Source organism: Teleopsis dalmanni, chromosome X, assembly GCF_002237135.1.
Source record: "Teleopsis dalmanni isolate 2A chromosome X, ASM223713v2, whole genome shotgun sequence".
NCBI lineage: Eukaryota > Metazoa > Arthropoda > Insecta > Diptera > Diopsidae > Teleopsis > Teleopsis dalmanni.
Genome location: NC_051848.1, coordinates 2,543,723 through 2,563,606, shown reverse-complemented (window position 1 = coordinate 2,563,606; position 19,884 = coordinate 2,543,723). Strand labels below are relative to the sequence as shown.

Genomic DNA, 19,884 nt, shown 5'->3' with positions numbered 1-19,884 from the left:
TTTCTCATCAAAATTGTCTTCTAATACAAAAATTCAAAAAACATACCTACATACATAAATTAGATATTTTAAATAGATTTTGTTAAGTTTTTATTGGAATATTTCAATTCCCATTCCATTCCCATTCTTATCCTCCACACGCTTTGCAATATGCATACAACTGTCAAATTCTGACTACCGGACCATAAAAATACACAATAACAAAGTTATTAGAACTTCTGCGTCTGGTGATCGGAAATTACTTTAAATTAATATATCATATTTCGATAGTTTATGTGTTTTTTATTAGTGATTGTGGTGTCTGCAAATTTATTTGTTTATATAATAATAATTGGAGATATTGAATTTAGCTACACGTTGTTTATGTACATTTTGAACAATAATTCTTTCTTACGATTTTATTTTTGTGAACTTATCCTCATTTTATTACTAATCACTAAATACAGTTGTCTATCTCGTGTGGTTATCCGTGTTATATTTATTAACGCCACAGACGCTTTGTCAACGCTTTGTTTTTGAATCACTCTAATAGAAGGACGGCTACTTGATCAACGTGCTAACGCCGTAAACTTCGCCGTATACGAAGCGAATCATACGAGACCCTTACCAAGGAGTGTACATAGCTGTGATTTGAATTATTGTGACGTGTATGTCCTATGCTTATAAGACTGTCACATATTCTTACTGGTGAGTTTCGTGATCGCAATATTGGAGCTACAGAATTGGATAAACTTCGCCGTATACGAAGCGAATCATACGAGACCCTTACCAAGGAGTGTACATAGCTGTGATTTGGATTATTGTGATTATTGTATGTTCTATGCTTATAAGACTGACACATATTCTTACTGGTGAGTTTCGTGAACGCAATATTGGAGCTACAGAATTGGATATTGTATATAGTAAGGTAATTAAATATATGCATATATGCATTGTATTACATACAAATTTGCTAGTAAATTATCAAATTTACAAATATCTACAACATAATTACTATTATTAAATAAATTTTCTTGCTTTCAGAAAGTAAGTGATCTTTAGTACATTTCGAAAATCAAAACTTTGTTGCAATACGAGTATTTGTCACGATTTACATCAGAGCACTAGAGTGGACGCGAGAAGTTTAACTATACATGTAAGTGATGTTTGACTATAGCAATCTATAATTTTTATTGATCAAACAGTTAGTTATTATTATTCCCAATATCAATGCGCATACACACATACGTACGATTAAACTATATAATAATATCTTTTAAATTCTCCATTAAATTAAATAGAGTTTTCTGAGTTTAGTCTCACACATTCTTCAGAATGAAGAATGCTGAAGTTCTAGTTTTGGAATCTACTTCTACCCGTGAAATTGAGTTCTGTTAAGAATTATAAAAGTCTCTCATGCTTAAGAGTTTTGTTCTAATATTTATTTTTTAAAACAGAACAACTTCTTTTGTTTACCGGATCAAGTAAAGAGGTTGTACAGAATTATTAAATCATTTTTCTAAGATGTGATGAACCGAAGCGTTTAAAGCTATTATATTTATTCTTTTATGAGGAATTAAGACTGGTGCTTTGACTGTTTCAGTGAACGGTTTTTAAACTAGTCTAAGTACTTTTTCTAAAGTCAATTATACTGTGCTTCTTCGTAGAGGATGGTGCAGTGATTTGAAGTGAATTAGTATCTTGAGTTCTTGGAAGTTTATAGGTCAAATCATGAGTTGTATATTATTCGACACCCATAATATAGGCACTTTTTTATGCACATCTACAAGAACTAAATGCTGTTCAAATAGTTTGTAGCTTATTACTACAGAGACCTATGTTTTAAATACTTCCTTACTTCTAAATTATACACTCCATTATGTGTTATCTTTTGATGTGCTTTTAATAGTATATCTTTTCGTTTTAACATTAATTTTATACAATATTTAATAGAAGGGTGGTTATTTATTACCAGAACTTTAAACTGTTCGAAGTTTTGATCATTTCGGTAGTCGGGTACGAACGTGCTTGGGTTTTCGACTCGTGTACAGTAAACTGTGCGGAAATGGTTGACCAGTTGATATTAAAAATAGTTTCATGACACCAAAAATGTAGATAATTAACTAGTTAAACTAGTTAACTAGTTAAACTATAATAACTATGAAATATTAATGGATTTTTTTAAGGTCCTTATATATTTTCTGCTTCAAAAGATATTTCAATTTGTATATAAAATATTTAGACACTTCTTAAACCACATAGAACTTCAAGAAGAGCCTGTTTTTTATAAACTAATTTTTTAGATTTAAAAATCCAGAGATCATATTCCGAACTAGAAATAAATTATATTATGAAGTTAAGGCAAAAATAACACTTCAAATTAATAAAGTAATTTATTATGATATCAAAATTAATTATGTATGCTTTTAGCAGTTCTACAAAACTGAGTAAATATTTGTTGAGTTATTTAGCATTATTTTAATTTGAACTCCTTTATTATATCATAATTATTATTATAACCTATATTATTAAGTGAGGCTTTGTTGTTTGAGATCAGTGGTTATGTGGAATAGAGAATAAGGACATGATTTTTTGAAATAATGATTTTTCCCAAGAAAGCCTTTTCTGAATTTTTAGTATAGAAATAATAGTTTTATATATATTTAAATAAATAATTCTGTTTCCTCTTCCTCGTAAAAAGAAGTTTTGTAATTAATTATTGCATGTAAGTCTCTGCACACACAACAAATCCATATTCTTGGCAACGATATATTACATTTATCGAAAGGGTGGGTGTGGCAAAATCCCATGGGGTGCCTTCTTATTATAATATGTTACTAGATCACACATTTTGTATAGGCCTACTATATCATATGTCTTCTTTCTCGTACTTATGTTAGTTAAATTCAAAAACATTTATTAGAACTTAAAGACTAAAATTATTACTGTTTTATTCAGAGAAACCTTAAGTTCAAAACATTGTATTATTTTGTAATTTATGATTTCACATAAAAGAAATTTCTGAATATCTTCTGAATTATTTATCTTAAGCCTTCTGAACAGATATTATGCACTGTTGATGGGAAAACGCCATGAAGAACTGTTTCCGCAAACACTTCAAAGTCTTCATGGAAGCAGTGAAATACTGCACTCGCCTAAAAATTAAAATCATAAATGGTTAACTGTAACAGCTATTCCAAATTTTATCAGAAGGTCGACTTCCTTATGCCATTGAAAGTGTGAGTTGACCCTTCTAGGGAACGTAATTTTAATGTATGATCACTTTTTTTTTAGGGATTACTACAATTGGCTTTACTCTTCTCGATGCAATCTTAATAAAGATTGTCTTATTTTTTTAATTTTTTTCCTTATCAAAATGAAGACATTACCTTTTTTCAATTCCTTTTTTGAAATTATATTCAATTAGTTTTGCTTATTTCATAACATTTTTATATAAACCCATTTTAAATTTCGAAGGTGCCAACAATCAAACTTCTGGTACTAAAATTAAATGTCCTATCTTATTAGATTTGCTGAAGCCTGTAGACTTGTTGAAAATAATTGTTATTTCAGATGGGTCATAACGTTGGGTACCGTTTAAATATGTCTCCTCGGTTTTGGAAACAAGTGGTTGTGCCTGCTTGTTTCTTTTTGAATAACTTTGATTTAGATTTAGATACTTCCCCTTTTCTATTTCTTTTGTAACTAGGCCTGTAGTCAGTGGGACAAAATGTTTGAGGCGCTTAGAGTGTAGAACAAATCTGATAAGTAACAACAAAACATATAATGCAAGAACAATTCAAATTTTTATTCCATTACACATTTTTATTTAAACATACTCCATTTGAATTAATATAATACTATATAAGCTGATCTGTACTAAGACACTGAATATATGTTGTTTGTTTATATTGAATAATCCAAAGTTTTCGATAGATGAATCCTTACAAGCGAGTAGCAGAGCAAATGATTCGCACTGAAAGAAAGCCATATTATTATAAAATTTATTTTACTATAAATCAAAGTAATAGAAATTACTCACCGCCTTCAGAAACCTAGTATCTATGTTTCTGTTAAATTCAGTGGTTTCACTGATGATTTCCATAGTTTCATTACAAGCATCAGTGATAAATTGACACAAGTTGTGTAGAAAGTACATATTTATAAAATGTATTATGAGGGCAACGAATATAAAGTAGTTAAAAAAGAACTCTCTCTTCATTTTACCCACGAAATATAGATAATAAAAGGACGTATTTGTTGTAAAAACACATGCACAAAATTTCAAATCTGGACAAATGGATCACTTGTTTTAATAACTTAAAGAGTTCTGAGTGTGATATGGATAAATCATGCAATTCAGTTAATGACTTGGTGAAATCGTCTATATGACCAGTTAATGCCTTCTTCATAAGCATTTTAAGGTGGGAATTTATAGTTTCGAAATTAGCCAAAATATACCATAATGCCTGGGTTAGCTGATATACGGATGCGTCAATGGAATTAAAATAATTGAATTTAATAAAATTCGAAAGCAATCTCGATGCTTGGCCAATAACAATAAGATATAAATAATACATTATTGCAGAAAGAATATGTATGAACATCAATCCTAATTTAATATACAAAAGTCGAGATAACATATTCCGACGAGAAGATGTCTTCTCTAATGTACGAAGAAAACTTGAATGTAAATAATTCTTTGAAAATCCCCATCATTGAACGATTGCGGTGGAAACAACGTAAAGTAGCCAATACCGCACATAAGGTGTGAACCAAATGAAAACCGCCCCCACGAGTCCCTATATATCATTTAAATGAAATCTTAAAAATTCCTTTTGAATCAAGCAGTATACTATGTAAGTCACGAAAGCTATGTTGTACGTAAGTCCATATATTTTGAGAAATCCGGAATGTGTCAGGACTTGCTCTCTTATGTTGATTTGAACAGTACACAAACCAGTTAAGAAAATATAGTTAATCCGTCCGATGTTTAATAATTTAAAAATAATGTTCCTCATTTCTTAATTGTTTATAAAATCATACTATTTCACACAATCCTTGCGTGGTGAAATATGTGGTGAAAAATTATTTTTTCTAATTCCTCTGTTATCTTCAATCAAAACATTTTAAAATTCTATAAATGGAACATTTTTTAAAATAGAAATGCTTTTATCTATAATGAATCATATGACAATCACTTACTTTCAATTGTGTTAACTGATTATAAATCTAATGAGGGAGCCATTAGCAATATATGATTTCATGGAAGTTAAGGAATTTGTCTTTTGATTATATAATTTTTTTTTATTGCTTCGAAATGGTCACTATAGTAAGAAATACGCAGTTTGTTTCTCTCTGCTCTGTTCCCCTTATTCGAAAATTCTATATGCATTGCAAAGCGAGTTCATAATTATTGTGTGGATGGATAAAACTGTTCAGATTTACTAAATAAAATTTGAAAAAAAATTTTAAATCGTAAAATTTTATGAGAATTTTCTCATCAAAATTGTCTTCTAATACAAAAATTCAAAAAACATACCTACATACATAAATTAGATATTTTAAATAGATTTTGTTAAGTTTTTATTGGAATATTTCAATTCCCATTCCATTCCCATTCTTATCCTCCACACGCTTTGCAATATGCATACAACTGTCAAATTCTGACTACCGGACCATAAAAATACACAATAACAAAGTTATTAGAACTTCTGCGTCTGGTGATCGGAAATTACTTTAAATTAATATATCATATTTCGATAGTTTATGTGTTTTTTATTAGTGATTGTGGTGTCTGCAAATTTATTTGTTTATATAATAATAATTGGAGATATTGAATTTAGCTACACGTTGTTTATGTACATTTTGAACAATAATTCTTTCTTATGATTTTGTTTTGGTGAACTTATCCACATTTTATTACTAATCACTAAATACAGTTGTCTATCTCGTGTGGATATCCGTGTTATATTTATTAACGCAACAAACGCTTTGTCAACGCTTTGTTTTTGAATCACTCTAATAGAAGGACGACTACTTGATCAACGCGCTAACTCCGTAAACTTCGCCGTATACGAAGCGAATCATACGAGACCCTTACCAAGGAGTGTACATAGCTGTGATTTGAATTATTGTGACGTGTATGTCCTATGCTTATAAGACTGTCACATATTCTTACTGGTGAGTTTCGTGATCGCAATATTGGAGCTACAGAATTGGATAAACTTCGCCGTATACGAAGCGAATCATACGAGACCCTTACCAAGGAGTGTACATAGCTGTGATTTGGATTATTGTGATTATTGTATGTTCTATGCTTATAAGACTGACACATATTCTTACTGGTGAGTTTCGTGAACGCAATATTGGAGCTACAGAATTGGATATTGTATATAGTAAGGTAATTACATATATGCATATATGCATTGTATTACATACAAATTTGCTAGTAAATGATCAAATTTACAAATATCTACAACATAATTACTATTATTAAATAAATTTTCTTGCTTTCAGAAAGTAAGTGATCTTTAGTACATTTTGAAAATCAAAATTTTGTTGCAATACGAGTATTTGTCACGATTTACATCAGAGCACTAGAGTGGACGCGAGAAGTTTAACTATACATGTAAGTGATGTTTGACTATAGCAATCTATAATTTTTATTGATCAAACAGTTAGTAATTATTTTTTTCAATATCAATGCGCATACATACGTACTTGCGATTAAACTATATAATAATATCTTTTAAATTCTCCATTAAATTAAATAGAGTTTTCTGAGTTTACTCTCACACATTCTTCAGAATGGAGAATACAGAACTTATCGTTTTGGAATCTACTTCTACCCGTGAAATTGAGTTCTGTTAAGAATTATAAAAGTCTCTCATGCTTAAGAGTTTTGTTCTAATATTTATTTTTTAAAACAGAACAACTTCTTTTGTTTACCGGATCAAGTAAAGAGGTTGTACAGAATTATTAAATCATTTTTCTAAGATGTGATGAACCGAAGCGTTTAAAGCTATTATATTTATTCTTTTATGAGGAATTAAGACTGGTGCTTTGACTGTTTCAGTGAACGGTTTTTAAACTAGTCTAAGTACTTTTTCTAAAGTCAATTATACTGTGCTTCTTCGTAGAGGATGGTGCAGTGATTTGAAGTGAATTAGTGACTTGAGTTCTTGGCAGTTTATAGGTCATATCATGAGTTCCATATTATTCGACATCCATAATATAGGCACTTTTTTATGCACATCTAGTTTGCTTGAATTTCCATACAAGTGAATTTTTCGTTTATAAGTACAAGAACTAAATACTGTTCAGAGAGTTAGTAGCTTATTACTACAGAGACCTGCCTTTTAAATAGGTCTCTAAATAAATTTGCCTAAGTTTTAAGTTATACACCCTGTTGTGCATTATCTTTTTATAGTTGTGATATATTTTTATTGATTTTGTTTTATGTTAATATTTGAGTTTGCTGACTTACAGAATAATTTCGATATGAGTCCGATGATAGTATATAAATTAATAAATAAATCAAATTAAAATTTATTACAAAATCAAATTATGGTGGCGAAAGACTTGTTTTTAAATAGAAAATTTTGAATACTTGAGCGGTCATAGTTTAGTACTTGACAATACTACATTGAGTTAATTATTAGAAAATAAGTTTTTCGAATGCAAGTGGCAAGAATGGAATTTACACTCTGTCAAAATTGAAGCTAAGAATCAGATTTATTAATCAACTGAAGTACTTGAAGTTCTTGATTTATGCGGATCTAATTTGCAGTTTTTTTAATGTATAGTTAATATTTACTAACACATTAACTTACTGATCTATTAGAACAAATATAACAATAATTAATTTAAGTAATTGTAGTCTTTGTTCTCCGATTTTAACATTACACTTCTTATAGAGATATTAAATAAAAATTCTAAGATAAGTGTTAAGATTTTCTTAGTTATCTTAGATGAACTATTAATAGTGATCAGAAAGGTCGCTGAACTTTCTATTGCTCAAAACACTTTTATTAATTACAAATACATAATATTATATATAATTCAATAAACAGCAAACAAAAGCTTAATATAAATTGTGTATTACCACATATACTAAAAGTTGAAATGAGAAAAAGCAATTTGAGTATATGTATTGCATTTCTGGATCATTAGTATAATGAATCCTCCACTCCACTCCGACGCTGATGATTCTTAATCAGTGTATAACTATATGCAATTATAAAGTTTGAGAAAAGTGACACTACCACTATTCTCTAGAATATTATTTTCTTTAAATGTGACGCTCATATTTATATATATAAATTGAATTTAAACATAATCGAATTGTATTAACATTATAGTGTATAAACTGATCTGTACTGAGATATTGAATATTTGTTGTTTGTTAATGGTGAATATACCGAAGGTTCTAATAGATGGATCTCTACAAGCGAGTTGTAAAATGAATGCTTCACACTGAAAGAAAATCATATCATTACAAAACATGTTTTACTATGAGCTATATTTACTCTTAAGCAAATACTCACCGCCACTGCCAATCTATCATCTGTGTTTCTATGAAATTCAGTAGTTTCGCTTAAGATTTCCATTGTTTCTTTACGAGCATTAGTGATGAATTGACACAAGTTGTTCAGAAAGTATATATTTATAAAATTTAATACCATCGAAATGCATATAAAGCAATTAAAAAAAAATTCACGGTGCATTTTTCCCAAATAAATTTGGTAAAATAAAAATGAATTCGTTGTGTGAGTCCAAAAATATGAAGACGACATACTCGAAATTTCAAATCTAGATAAGCTAATCACATGTTCCAACAAATTGTGGAACTCGGAGTGCGCTATGGACAAGTCATACAATTCGGTCAATACTTTACTATTGTTGTTACTACGATTATACAACTCATTCTTTATTATCAATCTGAGGCGGAAATTTATAGTTTCAAAATTAGCAAGAATATACCATAATGCCTGACTAAGATGATAAAAGGATGCGTCAAGGTAATTAAAGTAATTCATTCTGTAAAACATAGAAAGTACACCGACTCCTTCGCCCATATAAATAAATTTGACAGAAAGCATAATCATGAGAAACACATGTATACTCATCAGACCGAATTTGATGTATAAAAGCCGATTTAACATCTGCCGACGAGGAGATGTCTCCTCTAATGTACGAAGAAAACGAAAATTTAGTGTGAATAATTTTTTAAAAATCTCCATTATTGAATGATCGCGATGAAAACAACGTAAGGTAGCAAGTACGATATACACACTATGAACGATATGAAAACTGGCAAATATAACTCCTTTCAGTGTAGTTCCATTATATATAACCAAAAAATGTTTTTTAATCACGCTGTATATTATGGTGATAATAAATAGAGCCTTATAGGTTAGTCCATATAGTCTGAAGAACCCGGAATGTGTCACGATTTGCTCTCTTATGTTGATTTGAACAGTACACAAACCAGTTAACAAAATATAGTAAATTCGTCCGATGTTTAATAATTTAAAATTAATGTTCCTCATTTCTCAATTGTTTATAAAACCATACTACTTCACACAATCCTTGCTCACTAATAATATATGGTGAAAAATTAATTTTTCTAATTCCTCTGTTATCTTCAATCAGAACACTTAAAAGTTCTGTAAATTAATAATTTTTTTTTCTCAATAGAAATGTTCTTATCTATAATGACTCATGTGTACATTCACTTATTATCAGTGTTAACTGATTATAAATGTAATTTGTTAATAACAATAAAGCATTTTAAAAAAAGAATTTTTTTATTTATTAATAGAGTTTATGGAATTGCCTTATAAATGTAATTTTCTTTCCATAAACTTAAACTTTGCAATAGTTTTATGAAGAAGAAGATTAATGTAATGTGATTTTATTTTGCTTATAACAAACTTGTATTTCTGTCTTGTTAATATTATAAGTTATTATAAAAAAATTAGCTATTAACAGGCTACAGCGATCACAAGTGACATCTTTCTTAATTTTATGGAAGTACGGTTCCATTACACCCCAGACCAACTGCGTATGAGGAGTTTTTTTTATTAAAGTTATCCGAATTAATATTTTTATTATTACTATTATTATATTATTATTATGCAGCTATTATTGTATTTAAGAACATCAAATACCTTTAATGACAATTGATCAATGGTAAGGCTTCATGTATTTCAAAAACGTTCATTAATAATATTAAGAAAAGTACAAAGACTTTGTTGGATATAACTTGTTAGCATGTAATTAAAAACTCTTCCATTTAAACCATTTTTCCTGTTCCACAATGATAGATGTAAAGTTCTCAAACTCATTTGATATTACTCTATGCTTAATTTTGAAAGTTAATGGAATATATTTTATCATATACATAATAATATATATAATAATATATATAATAATATATATAATAATAAATATAATAATATATATAATAATATACACAGAAACTTCTATAACTCGAACTTTTATAACTCGAATTTTCTATAACTCGAACTAAAAAGAAAGTAACAAGGTTTTGGAGAGCAAATTACATACAATTCTGCTTCCATAACTCGAACTTCTATGTGCCAATAGGAATGTGGGAAAGTGCATTCTATAAGTCAAATTTTTGTTTTAAGTATGAATCCATTTTGGTGTTAGGGAAGTCCCTTTTCCCAAATCAAATGTTTAATTTTTTTTCTTATGTTGCTTCTTTGCTCAAATGCCAGTCGCTGGGAGCGTGGTTTAAAGTAAATAAAATAATTCCCAATGCTTCTCTTAACGATTATATTGAGCTTGATAATCAAATTTCTACATCAAGCTTTTCTACAGATGGCGAAATTATTGAGCATTATAGCTCTGAATTAGTGGATTCGATTCTAAACGAAACGGAAAGTAATGATAAGGGTTCCGTGGGTGTGATTGTTTATTAGCCTTCCACGAATGAAGTAGAAGACTCATTCAATATTCGGAATTTTTATTTACAAACGAATGATACTCCAACTGATGATCACTATAAGGCTTGTAATAAATTGGAATCTCTTTTTACTGAAAATTAGAAAAAAAAAATTTAAATCCCAAACCCTAATTTCTGAATATTTTACTTCACTATAACTTCTAGGCTGTATTTGATTTCAAATAAATAAATAAATATCTTGAAAATTAATTCCAGTTTCTTTCACAAATAAAAAAAAATAAAAAAATTGTACAACTCAGAGTCTCCATATGTCGAACCTTATGGAATATATATAGAATATATATATATATATATAGAAAATGTTTATATCTATATATATCTATATATAATATGTATGTGAAATAGATTGAAGAAACTTCTCTATATATAATATAGAGAAGGACGCTTGCCAGTAAAACCAAAAGAACATTCATCGGATCAGAAGCAATAGAAACGAATATTAATGAAATCGGTTCATAAATAAGATGAGTAGGATTTAGGACTCTTTGCTAAGATACCTCCTTCCTGTTATCAGACACACGAGTTATACTGAAGAAATAAAAGCATATTACAATATTTATTTTTAAAATATAATATTTGAATAAAATAAGTCCAACTAATAACATATATAATATATTTACATATAATCAGCCTGTATGAATATCACACCATACAAACTGATCTGTACTGCGATATTGAATAATTGTTGTTTGTTAATGTTGAATATACCAAAGGTTCTGATAGATGGATTCTGACAAGCGAGTTGTAGAACAAACGATTCACACTAAACAAAACATAAGTGTTCATGAGATAAATTATATTCAAACATTAAGAATTTATACTCACGGCCATTAGAAGGTCGACATCAATGTCTCTATTAAACTCAATCACTTGACTGAATATTATCAGAGACTCATTGCATTCGTCTGTTATAAAGTGGCACATGTTGTTTAAAATATATATATTAATAAAATGTATTAAAAGTGAAATGCTTGCAAAATATATATGAAAGTAGTCTTTCTCCATTCTACCTACGCACGTAAGATAGAAAAAAAGAATATTCGCTGAGTAAGACCAAAAATAAAGTGATAGTGACACAAACATTTCCAATCCTTGGATACGCACAACACGCTGTAAAATATTATATAGCTTGGCGTGTGCTATAGACAGATTCTGCAATTCACTTAACAGTTTAGTGTAGTCAGATGTAGGATTTCTGGAAATCTGTTTCATTAATAACTTGAGACGAAAATTGATGCTTTCAAAGTTGACCAGAATGTACCATAATGCCTGACTGAGATGGTAAAGGGATGCATCCAGTATATTTATAAAGTTTAAGTGACAAAATGCGAAAATCGCTCTCATATATTGATGACTTGTAATTAGTGTCGTACATAACACAATAACCGAAAGGCCATGTATGAAATTAAGTACGAATTTGATATATGATAGTCGACATATTAGTTTACGACTAAAAGAAGTTCTTTTATATATTCGAACATAACGGCGGTGTAGTGCGAATAACTCTTTAAAAATTTTAATGATCGAACGATCCCGATAAAATCGACGTAGAATCATTAAAACGCCAGATAATGTAATAGAATTAAGAAAGCAGTGATTCAATATTTCTGCTATTTCAGTTGCGTTTATAGTCTTCGAATATAGATCCTCCCAAATTACGCAGTATGTCATCAAACTTATATGTACTGCATTGTACACTACTCCACATATCTTAAGAAAACTGGAATATAGAATTGTTTGCTTCTTGATGTCAACTATGACTGTACACAAACCAGACAGCAAGAAAAAATAATTTCTGCTGAACTTAAATAAATTTGAACTGAATTTGCCCATCTCTCAAAGAACACTAAAATATTACTACTGTATTTCTGATGTTCACTATTATAATATAGTTAGATATTTTTATACGCCTTGCACTGTCATAAATAAAGGGTGTGTTAGGTTTGACAAAAAGCTTGTGACGCGTAGATAGAGAGATATAGGATAGCACGTAAACCATCTCATGTATGGTCTATCAACATGACAAGTCATATGTCTCGTATATCTGTATGGCTTCATGGCTCTGTCACTTTATGTTTGTGTATCTATATTATTGTGTCTGTGTGTGCGACACTTTTACACGCTAACACCTTAACTGACTAGCCGATTGTATACTTATGGTGCTAAGTCTTAATTAAGTCTGAAGACTGTCGTGCCTTGATATCTGAGACTACCGTGAGCAGTTCTTTTGAATTATTTCTATTAGTCCTTAGTCTGTTGGCTAGTTTGCTAATTCAGTTAAATGTTTTTAGCCTTATTTATAATAGATATGGTAGAAACAAAATGATGAATAAAACTACAAGACTTTAAAAAGTAAAAATAATTATATTCCAAATAGCTAGATATCCAGTTTAAAAGTGTACTATAAAAAAAAGATAAACACACGCCTTTGAATTGTGAGTTAGACGAAGACTAATAAGGATCGTCTGGACTGCTTACAGTACCAACATTTCGGTGGTTGAGGCAGCAAATTTGAAAATCAGAGAGAGCATATGGGTACCATAATAATAAAAGAGCCCTTCGTACTGATTATTTTAAGAAGAAATATTAAAGTCATTCTAATCATATTTAGTATTACTCCAAGAGACTTAAATATTGCTGTGATTTAACATACAGCAAATTTATAATTTATTTAATTTAGGAATATAAATTAGTTTTTTAAGAAGAAAATTCAACACATGTAGCGTTTAGTTAAAATGTTATTCTTTTTATGGAGTATTGTCTAATATAAATCGAGATGTTAACTCTATATTTTAACTAATTGATGGACTACAATTTTGTTGTAAATAGGGTAGAAGTAAACGAGATTGATAGTTAATATTAATATTTTATAAATATCATTGAGAGTACTTGACATTAAAATTATATATGTGAAAGTAACTATAAAAATTGGTAGGTAAATAATTAATAAAAAATTTGTTTCAAAATTGTTTGGGTGCAGGGTATGGACATTTCCCAAAAACCAAAGCCATAACTGAATCTCTCGCTCTATTAGCTTTTTAATGCTTCTATGTCAATATAAATTAAATTTATTACTACATTTTCTTTGACTACAACTCTGATTTTAAATTTGCGATAATAAGTCAGAATTGATTGCATATAAGTGGTACGTTAACGTTGCAAGGAATCAATAAACATAATATATTTATAAGGTAGGAATTAACCGGTAATATGTGTTTTCTCTGCATAAATCCTATCCTACTTAATAAATTTTATTAAATTGATGATTTTTTTGTTTTACTTAATAACTTTGGAGAGTTAATGTACAGAAGGTATAAATAAGTTTTTTACAGATATATAACATAATCTGGATTATTTTTCTGGATTATTACTTGTCGTCCATTGAGCAAACGGTGTCGCAGTTTAGTTTGGAGAGGTCAAGGTTCTATATTAAACCTTTTTACAATTTTAGTTGGTTGAGAAAGAAAATAGTTCTTGAAAAACTATATAGGATAAGTTATACTGTTTGTTAAAAACTTTAAATACTTGTAATTATTAGATCGAGGTAATGAAATGTTCGTTCTATGCTTTCTATAGAGATATCAATTTTGTGATGTCGAAAGTAAGATGCAAATAAAACAGATTTGTGATTGATGTTTAAATCCAATTCTTATTTCAGTATATTGTTTGAATCTCGATAGCAGTTGTGATATATAACACCATACAAATGTTTTCCATCGAGCATTTTATAATACTAGAGTTTGGCTGTAACTAGAAACGTCTCAAAGCGTCTAGCATTTGTAATTGTCCGCATTAACACGATCCTTTACATAATACTACAAAAAGTAGTAGTAGTGATATGACGTCTGGTCATATCACCAGAACGTATTATTAATTATCCCAGTAAATGCTCTCATAACAAAATCAAAACAAGAACTATTGTGGGGGTTGTGACATTATTCTCATCACTGAAGGAATGTGAGCATGTATATTATAAATTTTTAAAATATTAAAGTACTTTTAAATAAGCCATATTAAAAACTGACAAACTTTAAACGTAACCTAACATCGCTTTAACGGCACTTCTACTTTCACATATGTCACTGAGTGGGTGACTCATAATGAGGATCACCAGATGGAAAACCATTTGGTTTTCGTTTGCAATTAAAAACGTCACTTAGTGTGATATATTGAGGTTTGTTTTTGAACAAAACAAAAAACCATGTTTCCAGAGAAGAATCCAGAAAAATTTAAATATATATATATATATATTTCAATTAAATTCACATAACGTTTTTACATTTAATTATATTTCACTTAAGGATATTTCAAGTGGATAATCAGTGCTTCTTTTACTTATAATCGCTTTGAATCAATATCACTCCATATAAAATGATCTGTACTACAATCTTTAATATTTGTTGTCTATTAATATTGAATATACCAAAGGTTTTAATGGACGGATTTTGACAAGCGAGTTGCAATATGAATGACTCACACTAAAAAAATGTGATCGTTAAAATAAATACTAAATCAGTTAACAAAAAAAATATCATATTCACCGTCAATAAAAACCCAGCATCGATGTTTTTGTAATGGGTCTCCACACTTTCGCTGAATATATCCATCGTTTCCTTGCAGCTATCTGTGATGAACTGACACATATTGTTTAAAATACATGCATCGGTAAAATGTAGCATGAGCAGAAGACTCGCAAAACGCATCATTGAAGAATCGGTTTCAATTCTTCCCACACACAATAGATAAATAAAAAACATATGCGTTGCAAAAATAAGGAAAAATGAAGCTGATATGAACAACATTTCGAATCTGTATAGAGAAATCGTACGTTGGAGTAAAACGTAGAGTTTGGAGTGCGCTAAGGACAAATCATGTAGTTCAGTTGAGAGTTCAGTATAGTCATCTATATGATTTCTTGAGACATTTTTTATGATCAACTTTAGACGAAAATTTATGGCTTCAAAATTGTTCAAAATGTACCAAAGTGCTTGACAGAGATGGTACGTAGATGCATTATAAATATTAACGAAATTCAAGTGACAAAGCGAACTAATTGCCCTTGTATATTCACCGCTTGCTGCAAGGCTCCAAACATTTAAAAGAACTAAAATTATATGTATACACATCAGTGCAAATTTTATATACAAAAGTCGACAAATCATTGCACCACGGATGGACTTTGATTCCAATGAACGAAGAAAGCGAAAGTTCAGTGTAAATAATTCCTTAAAGATTTCAGTTATGAAACGGTTGCGATAGAACTGTCGTAGAATAGTGAAAACCACACATATCGAAATTGAAATTATTAAGCTCGTATGTATTATTCGTGCTTTTGTGGTCGCATGATGCACTTTCCAATGAATATCTGACCAAAAGTAACAGTATGCCAGTAAAGTTATATACACAATGTTATGTATCAACCCAAAGATTCTGTATAATGCAGGATGATGAAGAGTTTGCTCCTTAGTATCAATATTGAGAGTGCACAAACCCGTCAGAAGCAGGTAATAAGTTCTTCCGAAATTAAGTAAGTTCATTTTGTCCACGTTGGAATGGAGTGTGATATCGAACTGTTCCACAAGTCTTGCAAAGCATTTAATGTAGTTGAAAAAGGTTTTCTATCGATTAATTTTAATTTTAACTATCCAATGCCAGCGTTGTTTAGATTAATGATATTTAATTTCTTAAAGTATATGAACTATAATGGAAAGAGTCATGTGAAAGAAGGTTCCGCTTAATAGTTACAATGAAAAAATTACAGATTAAGTATTTTGAAATGGAATGTATACCTTTTTTACCTTTTTTATATCATTATGTAAAGTGCATATACGTAAAACCCTGTCTCTAATTCATTTAGGTCTACTCCTGGCGGTTCTTTGATACTAGATACGAAAAAAGTATAAATGTAAGGGGGTTCAATTTCACTACTAATAACTAATACTAATAATCATTACTATACCGCAGTGTAGATTTAAAAGTTTTTTTTAAAAGCAAGGTTTTTTAGATTAATATGGGTATTCAGGGTCGAGACATAAAACTAGTACTGATGTCTGAAATGAACATTATTCTTCATTCCACTGCACATCACAAATCAAATCAAGTTAAAATTTCTTTATCTTATGTTATACGATTGGTATTTATAATCAACATTATTTCTTTTGCTAACTTGACATGAAAGTTGTAGTTCTTATATGATAAAGTACAATACTTTTCCACTAATAGTTATTGTGAGATTAATTTGAACAAATGAAACCTTTAGCAATATATGCATGATATAGATTGTACATAAGATGTACGTAAGTGCATATATTTTGTATTGATCTTATATTGTACATATATAACACAAAGAAAGTTTCTCACTTTCATCCCATCAGGTAAAATCCATTACATCCATCATCTCGCTCTACAACAAATACTACATCTATACCATATTTATGCTATATAACTCTACACAATTTTTTTAATAATTCTTTAAATTTATTAAGTATATAAGCGTTTTAATGTTTTATTATTTTAAAATAAAACATAAAGCAATATTGGGAGTAACTTTTTTTATCGCATAAAATTCTTCTATTTCAAGAAAAAGCCGTTTTGAAAAAGACATTTTATTGCCAGCAGACGTAATGGCGTATTATACAAAGGATTCCATTTATTCTCAAATATCGGATGGAGACGTAGAGGATTGGTCTCATAACTTGCGTTCTTCTATGCAGGTAAGAAATAAGACACCACACTTTTCTTAACTACAAATCTTACTAGTTGTGAAAATTAAATTAAAACTTATGTGTTCAACACTCTAGCCCCGACCTGGTCTTACAAACCGATTGCGCCCACCAAAACTTGTAACAAAAATGTACAAAAGTTATAACCGAAATCAGTTGACTGATACTGGAGTATCATTGAACATTTCGTTCAAGAATAATGACAGTGTATCGGAGGCTGAGTTGACGTCACTACACTATAATTACTTTCAAACTAATTTTACGTGTATATCAAAAATTGGTGAAGGATCATTCGGCGAGGTTTTTAATGTAAAATCTAAAGAAGACGGCCGGATGTATGCTGTGAAAATTTCGAAAGAAGTTTTAAGAGGTGGAAGATATCGGAAAGAGCGCCTGGAAGAGGCCAGGCTCTATAAACAGTTTTCAGGAAAACCAAATTGTTTAACAGTTTATCGTGCATGGCAACAACATGAACGCCTTTACATACAAATGGAATTGTGCAAAGGCAATTTGCAAAATTATTTAGATAAAAAGAAGGAACTACCAGAAAGAATGATATGGTCAATTTTCTTAGACATACTTATTGCATTAAAAAGCTTGCATGATAATAACTTGATTCATCTAGATATCAAAACGGAGAATGTGCTAATTAGTGATGACGGTAGTTGTAAATTAGCTGATTTTGGGCTAGTCGCCGATGTCGATAAAGTAGGTGGATTTTGAAAATAAAATATTTTTAAAAATAATAAAAAATTTTTGTAGGCTAATCGTGAGTGCGTAATGGAAGGTGATGCTCGGTATGTGGCACCAGAAATCATGAGGGGCATCTTTTCAAAATCAGCAGATATATTTAGTTTAGGAATCACAATTCTAAAATTAGCTGGAAATAAGCACTTACCTCCCAATAGTCAACGTTGGGTTCAGATACGCAGTGGTTTATTACCTGACAATGTATTAAAAAGTAAGAAATAAATTTATAATAGATTGTATAGTTAAAAGAAACATTTTGCTTCAGATTTGGGCATATCTTTAGAGCTACAACAAGTTCTTAAGGAGATGATATCTGCTGATCAAGCAACGAGACCATCTGTTGATATATTGCTACAACATAAAAAATTTAGATATTTTAAAATGCAAAAATTATTTTGGAAAAATATTCAGCAAACTGTAAGCTTAAGACATTTATTTCATTGTTAATTGTTTTTGATTCATCTATATTATTTCACAGAAAAAAACTACTGGAAAATTTTGTACAGCTGTTATATCTAAGATATTTAGTTTAAAAATATTGTTGGTAACATTTTTTTGGAATTTATTTATTGGATTTTATACCTCAATAATTCAACGTCATCGTGCTTCTAATCAAATGGAACATGAAGATGATCATCTTGTTCGTACATCACAAATTTCGTCATCATCTTTATCAACATCTGTATCACCATCTGAATTTGCAAATAATGAATTTTTACACTCAACTCCAGTGGACCTAAGTGCTCTTCATCTGAGTAAGGAATCAGAGCATACTTATGGGTAAGTACTTATTAATACATAAATCAAATATTCAGTTATTTTGTTATTAGCCTTGTGAGTTATTTAAGATTGAAGACATATGATAGGTTGGTTTACAGTTGTTTAGGAGGAAGTTGTATTTCTATCAATTTTGATCCACGCTTCAGTTTAAGTTGCTTAACACTAATTTTAATTAGGTGGCAAAATGCAGATATTCATATAAAAGTATAACTATGAGATACATTTTTCTATGCAAGTGAATATAATTTTATTCAATATATATTAATAGTTAATTTTTTAATTACAGATCACTACAACCTACTGTTCAATTGGAATCATCAGAGCCACCAGCAGTTCAATCAGAGAAGAAGCGTTTGAGAAAAAAGCTCTTCTTTGACGATTTGTAAGACTAAATCGTTTGGGAATTACATTTTTTTAAATAAGTTTAATAATATTTTCTCTTCCGTAAATTTCTGAAAACTGAATGTTCCTTCTTTACACCATATTTTTTGTGTGATGCAAGTAATGTCTCTCGTGAAAATTTTCACGATATTTATTTAACATAGAGATAATAAAAATTTTTTTAAAAATGTTTGTGAATGAAAATATTTTTAAAAAAAAAATTATTGCAAAAATTTTTGAAAAATTAATAACATTTAAAATGCATTGATTATTTTG

General features: G+C 29.5%; 1 protein-coding gene across 1 annotated transcript; it reads left to right on the top strand.

Annotated features, from left to right (window-relative positions):
* The first annotated feature begins 5,786 nt into the window (after positions 1–5,786).
* Positions 5,787–18,894, top strand: LOC119687387 (membrane-associated tyrosine- and threonine-specific cdc2-inhibitory kinase-like). Its single transcript, XM_038101676.1, has 6 exons — positions 5,787–6,382; positions 6,499–6,610; positions 17,556–17,688; positions 17,776–18,405; positions 18,460–18,658; positions 18,713–18,894. The coding sequence occupies exons 3-6, from the start codon at positions 17,599–17,601 to the stop codon at positions 18,892–18,894; spliced, it is 1,101 nt and encodes a 366-aa protein (XP_037957604.1). The 5' UTR covers positions 5,787–6,382; positions 6,499–6,610; positions 17,556–17,598.
* The last annotated feature ends 990 nt before the right edge of the window (positions 18,895–19,884 follow it).

What these genes read in the sequence shown, in the direction of transcription:
- LOC119687387 (XM_038101676.1), top strand. Translation starts at nt 17,599, where the DNA reads ATGGCGTATTATACAAAGGATTCCATTTATTCTCAAATATCGGATGGA. An exon ending in ACTTGCGTTCTTCTATGCAG is followed by an intron (nt 17,689 to 17,775) that starts GTAAGAAATAAG and finishes TCAACACTCTAG; the next exon opens with CCCCGACCTGGTCTTACAAA. An exon ending in ACCTGACAATGTATTAAAAA is followed by an intron (nt 18,659 to 18,712) that starts GTAAGAAATAAA and finishes ATTTTGCTTCAG; the next exon opens with ATTTGGGCATATCTTTAGAG.